Source organism: Melanerpes formicivorus, unplaced genomic scaffold, assembly GCF_026170545.1.
Source record: "Melanerpes formicivorus ecotype bairdi unplaced genomic scaffold, bMelFor1.0.p_v2 SCAF_2, whole genome shotgun sequence".
Classification (NCBI taxonomy): domain Eukaryota; kingdom Metazoa; phylum Chordata; class Aves; order Piciformes; family Picidae; genus Melanerpes; species Melanerpes formicivorus.
In genome coordinates, this window is record NW_027142354.1 from 29,567,726 (window position 1) to 29,581,257 (window position 13,532).

At 36.7% G+C, this 13,532-nt stretch overlaps 1 protein-coding gene across 1 annotated transcript in view; it reads right to left on the reverse strand.

Moving 5' to 3' along the window:
• The window catches only part of HEATR1 (HEAT repeat containing 1), a 40,588-nt gene that overhangs the window by 19,796 nt on the left and 7,260 nt on the right, over nucleotides 1-13,532 (reverse strand). The window contains exons 9-24 of the mRNA XM_068155034.1: nucleotides 13,295-13,403; nucleotides 12,840-12,950; nucleotides 12,280-12,397; nucleotides 11,048-11,155; nucleotides 10,548-10,643; nucleotides 9,430-9,518; nucleotides 8,921-9,132; nucleotides 8,519-8,640; nucleotides 7,833-8,030; nucleotides 6,054-6,237; nucleotides 5,654-5,802; nucleotides 3,231-3,423; nucleotides 2,536-2,708; nucleotides 2,056-2,223; nucleotides 1,191-1,433; nucleotides 352-483 (exon numbers count right to left, since the gene is read on the reverse strand). Of these exons, the coding sequence (XP_068011135.1) occupies nucleotides 352-483; nucleotides 1,191-1,433; nucleotides 2,056-2,223; nucleotides 2,536-2,708; nucleotides 3,231-3,423; nucleotides 5,654-5,802; nucleotides 6,054-6,237; nucleotides 7,833-8,030; nucleotides 8,519-8,640; nucleotides 8,921-9,132; nucleotides 9,430-9,518; nucleotides 10,548-10,643; nucleotides 11,048-11,155; nucleotides 12,280-12,397; nucleotides 12,840-12,950; nucleotides 13,295-13,403 (2,405 nt within the window). The remainder of the gene's footprint in view (nucleotides 1-351; nucleotides 484-1,190; nucleotides 1,434-2,055; nucleotides 2,224-2,535; nucleotides 2,709-3,230; nucleotides 3,424-5,653; nucleotides 5,803-6,053; nucleotides 6,238-7,832; nucleotides 8,031-8,518; nucleotides 8,641-8,920; nucleotides 9,133-9,429; nucleotides 9,519-10,547; nucleotides 10,644-11,047; nucleotides 11,156-12,279; nucleotides 12,398-12,839; nucleotides 12,951-13,294; nucleotides 13,404-13,532) is intronic.

The following is a 13,532-nucleotide window of genomic DNA, read 5'->3' on the forward strand; positions in this document are numbered from 1 at the left end:
CTTCTTAAACACCTCCAGTGATGATGAGTACCCCAGGAAATTAGTATCAGTGCAGAAGAAAAAAAACTGACTTCTGAATCCAGTTCCATAGTAAATATACTATAGTGTATATATATACACACTATAGTATATAGTTCCATAGTAAATATACTATCATTTAAATAATAAATTATTATTGCATGGCTTTTAAAGAAATACTTTATAAGCAAGCATTTAACACAAAATAGTATGTGACAAATAGTTTCTGATTCCTTTCGTGCTACTTAATGAGGGTTACTTAATGAAGCAACACAGAACCACCATCACAAGTTTGAATATATTTATTTCTGTGTTCTGGAGTTTGCCACTTACCCCTTTAAACACGCTGCTAATCGTCTGGGCACAAAGCGGGTTCTTACAGTTTAACAGTAAGTCAAACAACACTTTCAAAAGATTCTGTTGCACTGTCCCATCGGATACAGCTGCAAAGAATGGTTTAGTAATCTGCAAAAGGGAAAAAAGAAATGATGCAGAAAGAGTTACTTGAGAGAGGGTAACAGAAGCTATGGAACTCAGATATATTAGATTAAATATGACACATCCAATCACACACACACACTAGTATGCACATATATCACAAACATTAACTACATAGTCTGCAAATATCCAGAAATCCTTAGATGCAAAGTACTTACTTCTGAAATATCCATCAGACATTAATTCCTGACATTTCTCTGACAACTTGCCTGGTGGAGGAAACAAATTTGCTGTTGCCAGCCTTTCCTAAGTATATACTAATACCTGCCTAATAGAAGGCCTGAATTTGTAGTCTCCTTCAAATTTCTCACCTATTCTGTTTTCTTGACAATCTTCCCCAGAAGCAAAACATGAAGTAAAGCTCCTGATGGAGAAAAAACTAAGGACAGTGGAACAGTAGTAATTGCAGGCAATGATACAGATCTGTGTGCAAATGCAGTTTCTATTCTGTACTTGTCAAAATGGAAAAATACAGCAAGGAGCAATTTCTTCTCCTGGTAAGCTTAAGATAAAGTTTTAAACACACTAGAGACTCTGAAAAGTTGTACTAAAAAAAAAAAGACAGGTCAAAAGCTATAGACTCAACACTGAAAGAATCCTTGTAAATTCAATCCTTAACATTGATATTTACTTTAAGCATAAAAAGAAATTAAAGATCTGTCACAAAGCCATACCTGTCCAAGTGCTGTGATCTGAAATGGTGGAATTTCTTCATACATTTTCTTGTCAGCATGCAGACTTTTGATAAATAGGTCCAGACTCTGCTGATTCTTGCACAAGAGAGCTGCTGAATATTCATTAAACTTTCCAAGGATGAGATGCAGGAGAACAACTTCATCTTTCAACATTTCCTCAGGTTTCTTAAAGACCTTCTCTAGCAACCGGTCCAGTGCAGGCAAGAGGTGAGAAAGAATCATCTGCAAACAGAGGAAATGCGTAACAGAAGTTTTTAATCTGTTTTCATTTCAATAAGCTCCCAACAAAATAGCTTCATTTTACTGCAACATCTCCTCTTTGGCAATACATTGCATACAGTATTTTATGCAACAACTATTCAAGAGGAAAAACATAAGACTTATTGTGAGATTACAACTACATGCTCATCTCCTAGTTTGCTATTTTCTTTTTGCAGAGTAGTATTTTGTGTTTTTCATGTACAGAAACAAGGCATTTTTTCCACTGATTACTGCTGTTTCCTACAAAACTCAAACATGAGGCAAGAACAACTCATCCTCTCTGCGGTTCATGACCCTTTCAAGACACATGCAGCTGGAGAAAGCATAACAATACATAATTTCATTCACTTTTGTGAATACTGAACTCAGGTATTTTCCAGATCTTAAGAGAATTCTGAATACACTAGATAAGACAAGGTTAATATATACATACTTTGCAGCACTACTGTGTATTAATAGAGGTGTCAACTTAATGCCTAATAGTCTAACACATTACGGAATTATTTAAGAGGATTATTACTCAAATTGGATTTCAGCATTTCAGTCAAGTTAGAACCTATAAAACTAGAAAGGCAGCACTTACCTCACCATGGATTTCATTAAGAATTTTCATTAAGTTTCTTGCAATATAGGACGGGAAAATAGGGTTCTGTACACAATCAAGTATGTTTTCCAAAGCTTCCGACAATTTTTTCTTCTGGGATTTCTGTTTTGGTTGTGTTTCAAGTTCCTCAAATAGAGTTCCCATGATCTAGTTCATTAACATAGTGAAAATTAAGTTCTTCTCCTGCAATAAAAATGCTTTGAAACATTTATTCTGTGTAGCCTAGATACAAACAGAATTAATAATCTGATAGTAAACTACAAGTTGATAGCTCCTATGGGACTGATATTCTCAACTCTCTGTATGTAATAAATCACTTAAATGTTTTTATAGTCCTTTAAAAAAAATAAATATTATAGTATACAAATACAATTAACTTTCCTAATTAACTTGATTTCTTTTAAGAAAGGTGGGAGCAGTAGTCAAAACTTTAAAGGAACATCTTAATAACAGAAGTACCTGTGTTATGTATGCAGGGTCAGACACAATCTCTTCTGCATTGTCTTCCAAATGCTGAAGAACAGGATGAAATAGAGACTCCTTTATCCCTTTCAAGGAATGGAGGCAGTTGAGAGCAGCCCTTCGAACTTCACTCACAGGACTACCCAAGTTAATTAGCAAAGACATCACAACTACAAAAAGGTTGACGTAAGGAAGAAGGAAAAGACAATAGAATAAAGTCAGTGGTCAGAATTTTCCTCTGTCTGCCCCTGAAGAGGCATCAACATTACTTTAGAATTAAAAAGTCATGTCTTTTCACTATTAACCTCAAAACAAACCCAATATGCATCTCACAGATCCATGGCTCTGAACTTCTTCATCACAGTCCTTCTATTCAAGCTCAGAAAGTTCGTATCTTGCTACTGACTGCGAGATACTTAGGCCGCACAGAAAGAGAGGTGATGTACATGACGTCTTCAGTTTAGAAGCATGTTTCTTAACACTCTTTAGATTGAAAAAAAAGTGGTTTCACATACTTCCATGCTTGGGCTAGTAATTGCAGCAGTGAATCAATAAGAGAGCTGTCTCAGCCTAGTGCAGCTCAACAAAACTATAGATACTCTTCATGGTATTAAATATAGTAAAATTGGACATAAATTAAAAAACCTCAAGATTAAATCTTAGGATGAGAGACAGACACTGTTTTACTTTACCCAGAGATGATGGTGATAGCAGCTGTTTCTTCTTTTGGTACGTCTGTGACTCAAGCAGCGCATAGCCAATATAGAGAGCTTGAGTCTGTAGCATTGCACTGACTTCATAGTACAGATGATTTGAAAGGTTGTAACTGTAAGTCCATACAATTGACAGGAATTTGAAGAGAACCTCTGAATCTTTTAGGTGTACCTTCAATGTGAAAAAAAAAAAAAGGGGCGGGGGGGGCAGAACCAAGAAAAAAGTACTTTAATTTCTTTGGCAAATTACTACTCAGTATCTAATAAACCAGCCAAAGCAAAGGAGTACATAGAAAGAGAACTAGAGAGCCAGATCCAGTGTCTTTGGGGAGAAAAAGTTACTGAGTAGATGCTTTTGGGTAAACAGTACTTGCATGCATGCACCAAATCCACATGCTGCGTAACAGCTGTCTTAAAGGAAAACTTGCAGTCTACAGGTATGGAATTACAAAGGAATTTGTTTTAATTGTAAGAGACTGGAAACACATCCATATGAACATCTGTATGGTATGTCAACTGTGGAAGGAAAATCTTATATGCTAAATAGATTCTATTTCCTGTTTTGTGCAGCACTAAGGGGACACAGTCTCAAGCTGCGCCAGGGGAGATTTAGACTCGAGGTGAGGAGGAAGTTCTTCACTGAGCGAGTCATTCGGCATTGGAACAGGTTGCCCAGGGAGGTGGTTGAGTCACCGTCCCTGGAGGCATTCAAGAGGAGATTGGACATGGCGCTTGGTGCCATGGTCTAGTCATGGGGTCTGTGTTGATGGGTTGGACTCAGTGATCCTCGAGGTCCTTTCCAACCTAAGTTATACTGTGATACACTAATCTTACTATTACATGTGCTCTAACTTTTTCATCAATCATACAAGGTGATTTTCAAAAGTCTATGAACTAGCATCTCAGAGGAGCTGAGCATTCAATTTGCTTGTAGAGGAGTTTTTTGTGCTAACTACTCACTTCAAACTTTATTCTTAGATTTTTTTCTGGATTAACTGTATAGGCTTTATAACAACAGGGCATGGACCCAAATTAACAAACATTGAATCATAAATGTATCACTCACAGACACAGGACAAAGTGTCCTCTTGTATCTTCAACAGTAATAACTGCTCCAAGAAGACTTACTCAATTTAGTTTTTGCCACATCTACATACAGTTACTGCAAGTTTGCTTTAGGATGTCCCTGTCAAAATTTAACGAGGGCAGTTTTGATTCTGAAGCCGTTACACTGCCTCCTAATAGTATTCTAAATCAATCTAATGGTCTTGCTTACTACAAGTCTGGCAATGGCTAGCATGCTTTCTGTCTGCAAAGTGCTCTCTGGAATCCTAAGAGCTCTTCATTCATCAAACTGGAGTGCCCACTCAACATCCTGCAGATTGAACACTGCTTGCCAGAACAACTGATAAAGCTTCTGATACTCTTATCTATTCTATTTTCCACTCATCCATCAAGATCTAGGTTCTAGTTGTTACATTAACTGTTCTAGAGCAAAGACAACTCTATTGCCCCTTTCAACTTCAACACTCTCAAAATGGGAGACCAGCAGTACTCCACAAGCGAAAGAAGGAAATTATTGTTGCAGCTTTTTGCCTTCACTAGGTCTTAGGACATTACTAACCCCATTCTGCAAGCCTTCTGCAGTCCCTCCTCCATCTCTTCTCTGCAGTATGACCCAGCTTGCTCAGTCAAAAATCTCATCAAAGTAACATCCATGCTTTCCTGTCAACAGCTTTTATCTAGCCAGACAATGAATCAACCTCCATAACAGCTGAGTATCACTATAATTTCACTAGAGTTTGGAGTGACTGATAATTAGACAAACTAATATATAAGATCAGAAACAAGCTGTTATTCCTTCTTTCCTCGGTTTGTCATGTGAAGTTCTGATGAAACAGCATCAAATTCCATAACTGATGCTTTGTGTCAGTGCCTGGCTTCTATTTTCCTCAGAATGTACAGTTATTACTCCTGTGATCTATAATACAGATTACCAAACCCCCTTATTCTCTCCACAAAAATGTATCACTTGCTGTGAGTGAAAAAACACGAGATGATGTCATAAGGAAACATGCAATGTCTTCTGAATTTTTCCTTCAAATTTTACAGAGTAAGCTGGTAGCTTTGCTCCCAGATAGGACCAAAACACCTTTTAGCTAAAACGTCAAGCTCTTGACTTTGTCCTGATAGTCAGTACTGTTTTCACCTTTGCCTCAATTCTGCATTTATTGGGTTTTTTCTTTATTTCATTTTCCATTATAATATTTAATTAGGATTAGATAACCAGCTGCACTAACAGCATGCCACAAGCAGTGCTGCATGATCAGTTCTCCATTTTTATCATTCCTTAAAATTATACATTCTGACTAATAATTCAGAGCAACAAGTGCAAAAAATACCTTGAGTAAGAGATTCATCAGTGCTCTGTACTGAGTGGCATTGCTTCCCTCACTAGCTCCACATACAAGAAGGTCAAACAGCCCCAAAAGGAGGTGCAGGTAGTCCTTACTATCTTGATTCAGAGATTCGGGATTCCACCAAGTTTCCTCTGAAAAATACAGGTTATAAATAAGTCACAGTGGATGCATATGGACACCGTCAGACATCAAGAGAAAACAGACATGCCTGCTTAAAAGAAGACAAAATATTTGGCTGATTGCATGTGCACAAGATGATCTCAATAAAAACAAGGGAAGAAGCTTAGGGAAGCAAGGGTTGCTTCTACCAAGCTCTGAAGACAGTTAATCTTCCTTCTTCACTTGCACTGTATATAAAAGGCAGTCAAAATCATACACCTACCTTTTGAAAAGGAAAGAGGAGGTTTTAGGCCATTAATGAAGCTTTTCAATAAGAACAAGAACATAGCTGACTCCTCTGCATAAGCAGTCTGCTCACTATTGAGCTTATCTATGTATGCAGTTAACAGATCCTGAGGCATCAAAGTTTCCTCTGCTGTTTCAACAGACCAATTCAGGGGAGTTTCCTGTGAATGAAAATTAATTTTAATGTATACTGTCAACATTTCATGCAACAGAAGGCATAAATTCAGTGCTAAAATTCAGCAGTATTTAATTTTTAACCTCAAAAAAAGGTATCCTGAGGAAGTGAATTACATTTTTTGATTTTACATTTAAACTTGCATTTGCAGTTTTAAAACCTATGCCAGCTCTTGCTACCGAAATGAAGTGTATGTACGTGAGGTAACAGAAGTGTAATATATCGATTTCTCTAAATTTCTCTTTTCAAAGGCATTAGGAGTTACTCTCAGCATTTTGTGCACAGTGTAATCCTTTCATCTAGCTTTGTTCCAGCAACGTAATCCAGATCTTTGATATATTCCTATATACAAAAACTCTTTTTACAATCATCTAAGGTCAGAATAACTAATTATCTTGTACTGCTATTTGGGGGTGGGTGCCTACACAGGAATCCAGCCCCATTCATATGGGTTTTTCACACAGAAAAAAAAAAAAAAAAGAGGAAACTGTTTCAACAACAACAAAATAAATCAAGAAGGCCCCTGTGGAAAATACACATAAAATTAAAACAAAAATGTAACAGAGACGCAGAAATACTCTTTCTAAACACTGTTGCTTCCTCTCTAATGGCTTCTCTTCCTGCCAGTCAGTACAAATGCTCATGGAGCTGCAGGATAAACCAAACCCCAACAAATTCAGTTTCTGATATTGTTGCAAGGACTTGCTTGGGGTTGAAATTCATAGAATCAGAGTGGGTTGGGTTGGAAAGGTTCTTCAAAAACCATCCACTCCAGAGAAAGCCTTCCTGCCATGGACAGTGACATCTTTCACTAGACCAGGTTGCTCAAAGCCCCATCCAACCTGGCCTTGAACACTTCCAGGGATTGGGTGTCCACAGCTGCTTTGGCTAACCTTGCTCTAGTGCCTTACTGCCCTCATAGTAAAGGTTTTCTTCCTTATATCCAAGTTAAATCTGCCCTCTTTTAGATTGAAACCATTGCCCCTTGTTGTCACTACAGGCCCTGCTAAAGTCTCTCCATCTTTCTTACAGGGCCCTTTCAAGTATTAGAAGGCCACAATAAGGTATCCCTGGAGCTTTCTCTTCTCCAGGCTAACAACCTCAAGTCTCTCAGCCTTTCCTCATAGGAGAGATATTCCAGCTCTCTGACCATTTCATACTCAGTTGCATTTCTGTCTGGCCTCTATTAAACAAGACAGCAAAAAACTTTACCTCATGACTAAAATTCTGATATTCCTAAGACAAATAATGACACCACATGATACCAAAGGGTAGCTGGTAGAAATGCCCCAAAATTTGTGCCAAGTCGACACCACTGAAACATTAAATCAGGTGGTGAGATGGCAGGCCTAAAGCGCTGGAGTTACTAACTTTTTAATGCAGACACAATGCAGTGGTAAAATGTAAGAGCAACTTTTAATGGCAGCTTTTAGTACAGTTGCCAAGTCTGTGGTTTTACTCTGAAAAAAATAAAGTCAAGATTTTTAGTCCTTATCAAGGTTTCTTAACTTCTTGCTCTCCAATAAAACAAGATGTCTCCATTATGAAGAAAATGCCCCCTCCAAACTCTTTGCATCTTACCTCTGCAGGATCACAGACTCTGAGATTTTTCATTTTTTTATCCAAGAAATGGAAGACTCTGATAGCAACTGAAAAGTAACTTTCCTTCATCTGGGTATTGCAGCAGCACTGAGCAAGCACTGAACCGATTATGTAAGTAGTTACTTTTTGCTGTACACTCTCAGATTCCATTTCAGCAACAAGAACCAGGTTGTTAACCTTAGGAAAAGGAGTAGAGGAAAATGACTTTAAACTGCTTTTCATTTACATATCCGGATAATCCTTGTTACCTTCTATCATTGGTAACAGCAGCTGTAATGGTATACTCTGCAACCTGACAATACACAGTTTCTATGAACTACCCACAGGTATGTTTGTTTATTCTCTAGAATTATTCTTCAGGAAAATAAAAAAATCCTGAAAATTAGTTATATTAATCATTTTTCCAAAGAGATAAAAGCTTACATTAAAGTTGAAATCTGACTTATCTAGATTGTGCTGGGGTTTGTTATTTTTTCTTATATGTATATATTATATAGATATACACACGTATATATACACATACACACACACATCTATCAGCTTGATGATAACACACTAATGCTAAGAAGAGCACATATAAAGTTCTTCTATACCACATTTGTTCTACTACAGTGACCATTCAGAAAATAAGATCTCTTGTGGTTAGGCTAACATGGTGCACGTACCGTTTGCAATAGTAAGGGAGAGTCCCCTGAAGTCATGTTTTCAGAAAGTAGCAGAATCATTTTGTTGTTGGCCACTCCAATCAACTCTGTGGGGTCGCTAGATTCAATTGCCTCTTGAAGAGCTATTCCAAAGGAAAAAAAAAAAAAAAAGTCAGAAAAATCAGACAATCTAGGTATGCAAATTCCATATTAAAACACTGGTGGGTCACTAGTATTCATAAACAGTCAGTGACATACTAGAGAATTTCTTCCTTTTTTCAATGAGATTTTAAGGAATGCCACTGACAGCATGATAGCTTGTTAGTTGCAGCCAGCCTTCTTAAGTTTTTAGGCTCAGTAAGGATAACATCCTAAATTGTCATCACCATTTTTTTACCAAATCAGTTACAAATAATGCTTTACCTTCTCGCCAACCTTTCAGTAAAGGGTGTAAGGTGCAGAGATCAGATTCTGATAGACAAATGGCCATTTTCCAATCTGAAGATTTTGAATTCACAGTAGTAATAACCATAAAAGGTAACAAACGCATTACTGCTTCATCTAAGAGCTCCTTTTTCTCTTTCAAAATCTCCTCTTCGAATAAAATTTTTATTGCTCGCTCCAGAACCTTGTACCTGAAAGAAACCAAGTCATGCTGAAGATCCATTCCTCAACCATACCAACAGTAATTCTTTGATTTGTTCTCCATTTTCCATGGCAATCTTCTGAACCCAAACAGCAGTGAGAATAAATAAGGAATTCATGGGAAATGGTATGCAAATCATTGCTCATTTCTCTTGTAACTCAGCATAGATAGAGCATAACAAAAAGTATTTTAAGTGAAAAACAGTTTATAAACCATTCTTGAGAGATACTTTAAAAAACATAATCTTTACAGAATGAATGTAGACTGAAAAAAGGCACACACATACCACTTTCCATCCTTTGAAAGATCAGCATTCTGGAAGATGTTCAAAAGACTTGACACTACTAGTTCAGGATTTAATTGTTTCCTGTAAATCTGAAAAGTGATAAAGAAAAAGAAAAGAAATTATAAGAAAATGCAAAATAATTTACTGTATCATAATGGAAAACACATCTGCTATACTTAGCAGAAACAGAGATCAAATATTACCAATGGTACTCCTATTGACAATCAGTTAGTAAAAATATTATCAGGGTAAACAGAATTTATAAGGCTGTCCAGCATGTGCTCTTCATGTGCTAAAGGATGGAGAATTTATTAAATGCATACATATTTAGTAAATCTCATAAACAATAAATAAAACACTTTGTAATTAAATAAGAGCTGTTTTTACTTTACATAGCATCTGTATGACAAAAATCTAAGGCACATTAACAAAGGATTCTAAAGTTTAAAGAATCACTCATGTGCATCTGTTCCTATTTTTCAGTAACTGAGAATGAATGAACACACAAGACCAACTACATCACTGCTAATAATATTCTCCACTACTACTAGCAGAAGCAATAAAAAAAAGCTGTTACTCTAGCTGGAAACAATCAGTGCAATGCATACCAGAGTCCTATCCAGTAAACCTGAGCTGTAGTTCAGGACTTTGCCATTATCAACTGACCAAATGACTCTCATATGGAAAAACTCAACTGAACACTTCTCACTAGCGTAATGATTTGTCAGTGCATCATTTTCCATCCAAATGGCAGGTAACATGGCTTGCGTTTTTATAGGAAAATTGTGCAGGATAAACAGGGAGCACATTTTAAATAAGAGCCAAAGATTAAAATATGCTTTAGCAGCTACAGGGAAATTTGGGTTTTTTTTAAATCAATAAATTCAGGCTAACCACAAACACTTTGGGAAAGCAGGAATAGAAATCTGGGGGGGAGGAAACGGTGAGCCAGGAAACAACACAAGCTCCTAAATTTGTGCTGCTTCATCCTGACCCGAAGGGCAGAAGCCACACACTAAGGACATAAAGAGAAGGATAATTACAAAGAATATATTCCGGACACACACATTCAAGATCAGCTAAAATCTCACCTGACATATCAAAGAATACACTCTTACCTCCAAAGAACTGAGAGCAGACATCACAACATCTTTGTTGTCATCCTTAAGCCGACCAAAAATGGCTTCTTCTATGAAAGACTGATCAAAGCCTTCCTGAAAAAATGGAGAAAAAAAAAACCAAAAAAAAAAAGATTCAAAGAACAAATCCATAGTTTGTTGGTAGCACAATTTACAGGCTTTTAATGAAATACCTGAAACTGAGTACAAGAAAAGTGGTAATGTAATCTAAATTAACCCTTACAGGCAGGTTAACTTTCAACAGCAAAAGAAAACTACAATTATCCCTTAAACTACAAGCAGCTTAATAAATAAGAACTACATCCAGTCTCCGAAACAGGGGGAAATGCTGACAGAAGCCAACTCAAAATACCATCAAAACCAGTGAACATATGACTAAATTAATGTACCACTCATATTCAACTGATAGGTATAGCTAACAGCTTTTTGAAGATTTTGGTTTAAGTTCTCTAAGTGAAAGATTCAGGACACAAACAAACCTTTGATGTTTCAATGACATCTTTCAAATGCTGAAGCGCCAGGACCCGCACAGCTGGCTGAGGGTGATTTAAACTAAGCAGAAGGGAGGTATCAGAGTCTTCCAGAAACTGAAATATAGATTTCAGAGTGACTTAATGCATGTTAAAAATACTTGAAGTATATATAACAGGATAAATTATTTGAGCAGTTTTTTGTACCAGAAGAAAATCTGTGTAATTCAGACTCATAGAAGCATTAATTACAGAACAATCATGTTGTGTAACTGTTTCAGATTTGGCAGACAGTTTTTGGAATACAGATTGCAAAGTACAGTAACCCACAGACACCTTTTTGTCCTAGAAAAGCACTACACTTATCTAAGGATTCTGAGAAAAGTCTAGTGACAGTGTCAGTGTGACAAAGCACAGATAGAAACTGGTAAAAAGGCATCTCTGCCAATCCAACTGCATGCACTTATCTCAGGAACCTTAACGGCTCGAAGAGAGTCATATGCCTTTGTTCTACATGCCTTCTTTTTCTGTTAACCCACTTGTTATTCAGTCACAGAATCTGTGCCTTCACTAAATCAGGACAAAAACAGGCAAAGCACTTCTTTATGTAGATTATTATTTTCCCTATGTGAATTCTGTCTTTTGGTAACTGCAAACAATAGTCACAATACTAACTACCTCTTAGTAATATATTTCTTGGACAGGTCTGCTGCACTCATGGTTATTCTGTGTTAGACTGCTCTTCAATTGATTTTCAGAAATGGCACAGGAATAACTCTGCAGTCACTGTATTATTCCATATTACTGATTGTAACCATTCATAAAATCAATGCAACAAAAAGGACCAGTCATCTTCTCTCAAAGGAAATTTGTTTGTCAAGTTTCCCAAAACAAATACCTCTGAAATGGACAAAATCTCTAAAAAGAGGCCTTGCTGAGCACACCATGTTGTCACTATTGACCATAAATTTTAACCATAAGAAAAAGCTCACATGCATGACTATTCATAATAAACAAAAACTTAAAAAGATTTGATGGCTTATAATTTTACCACAATTTTGAGCAAGCCACCTTCCTCCCCTCCCCCAAATCACAGTTAAGTTTAAGTTTGGGGTTTTTCCAAGGTTTTTATTGTTAGGAATGATAAAATATTTTGTTTAGAAAGAAGACAGAGCAGAAATTTCTCAAAATATCAGCCAGTATAACTAATAGCTAGGATCATGAACTTAGCTTCTACCTACCTTGTACTTGCCACAGCTCAGTGAAAGAGAAATGAATTGGTGAAAAAGATTTTGCTCAGTCTCATCTGTGCAATCTTCCAGATGCTTCTCTAATACACTGTCTAAGGTTTTAGGATATCTGCCAACAGAAAAAAAACCCAACATTTTCCACCGAGAATTACAAAAGAAGATATATATACTAAAGAAATACAGGGAAATATAACGAAGCTGAATACACACATGCATCTAAACCAGCTACTTTTAAGTAACTTTGCAAAGGCAAACAACTATTATGTCTCAACACAGCTGAACAATACACAGACCACTAGGATAAATAATGCACAGAAAGGATCTTGCTACACAGGAAACAGCTGCTGTCCATTGGTCTTTGTCCATATATTAGTGGCAACAAAGTACGTACGGGCAGATCAGTAAAATAATGTCTGGACAGAGATTAGGAGACAGTTATTTTTACTTTATTTAGGGAAGAATATTGTGCTTACTATGCCAAATAAGCCAAGACTGCAGCTGACATCACCACTCTAGAGATTGTGGACCTGTCACAGAAAAATAGAACTTACTTTCTCTCAAGAAGTCTGATAAGAGGGAGCATCTTTTGATTTAGTGCAGCCATTTTCACAGGATTAGATTCAAACTCTGTACCACACAAGATAAACTCTTCAAGAAACTTGCTAAAATTACAAGCAAAAGAAAAAGTCACCATTTTTTGGATAGTAGTTTTCATTAATATTATTAAGCACACTGCTAAACAGGTTAGGATTAATATGTATTACTTATTGCAAGTACAGATTTTGTCCGGGACTTAAGTTTCACTCTGTCCCATCAGCGCTTGCACATGCATTAAAGCATGGCTCTTCTGGACTACCAATGTTTCAGTTTCAAAATCCAGGTTTGGAGTTAACTTGAGAAATCAGAAAAACATGCTCATATGCTAATGTCATCGTCAGGAATTAGTTTATGTTAAACAAGAAATTACTGTAGTACTGTAGAAGAATAATAATTGAAGTTAACTCACGAAGCCAACAGGTGATCTAAATCTTTTTCCAGTGGTATACTCTGAAGGATAGCTTCAAGATGTTTGAAGTAAATCTGATTCTCTGTCTCCTCAGATTCTCCTTGTTCCTCTAAGAACAATGAATCATTATAAGAGATGAGCAATAATTTGAGAGTAACTCTTTCATGTCTATTAAATCTAATAGCTCGTACCAGCATCATCATCTAGTGAATTACACACACAACTCTAAGACCACAAC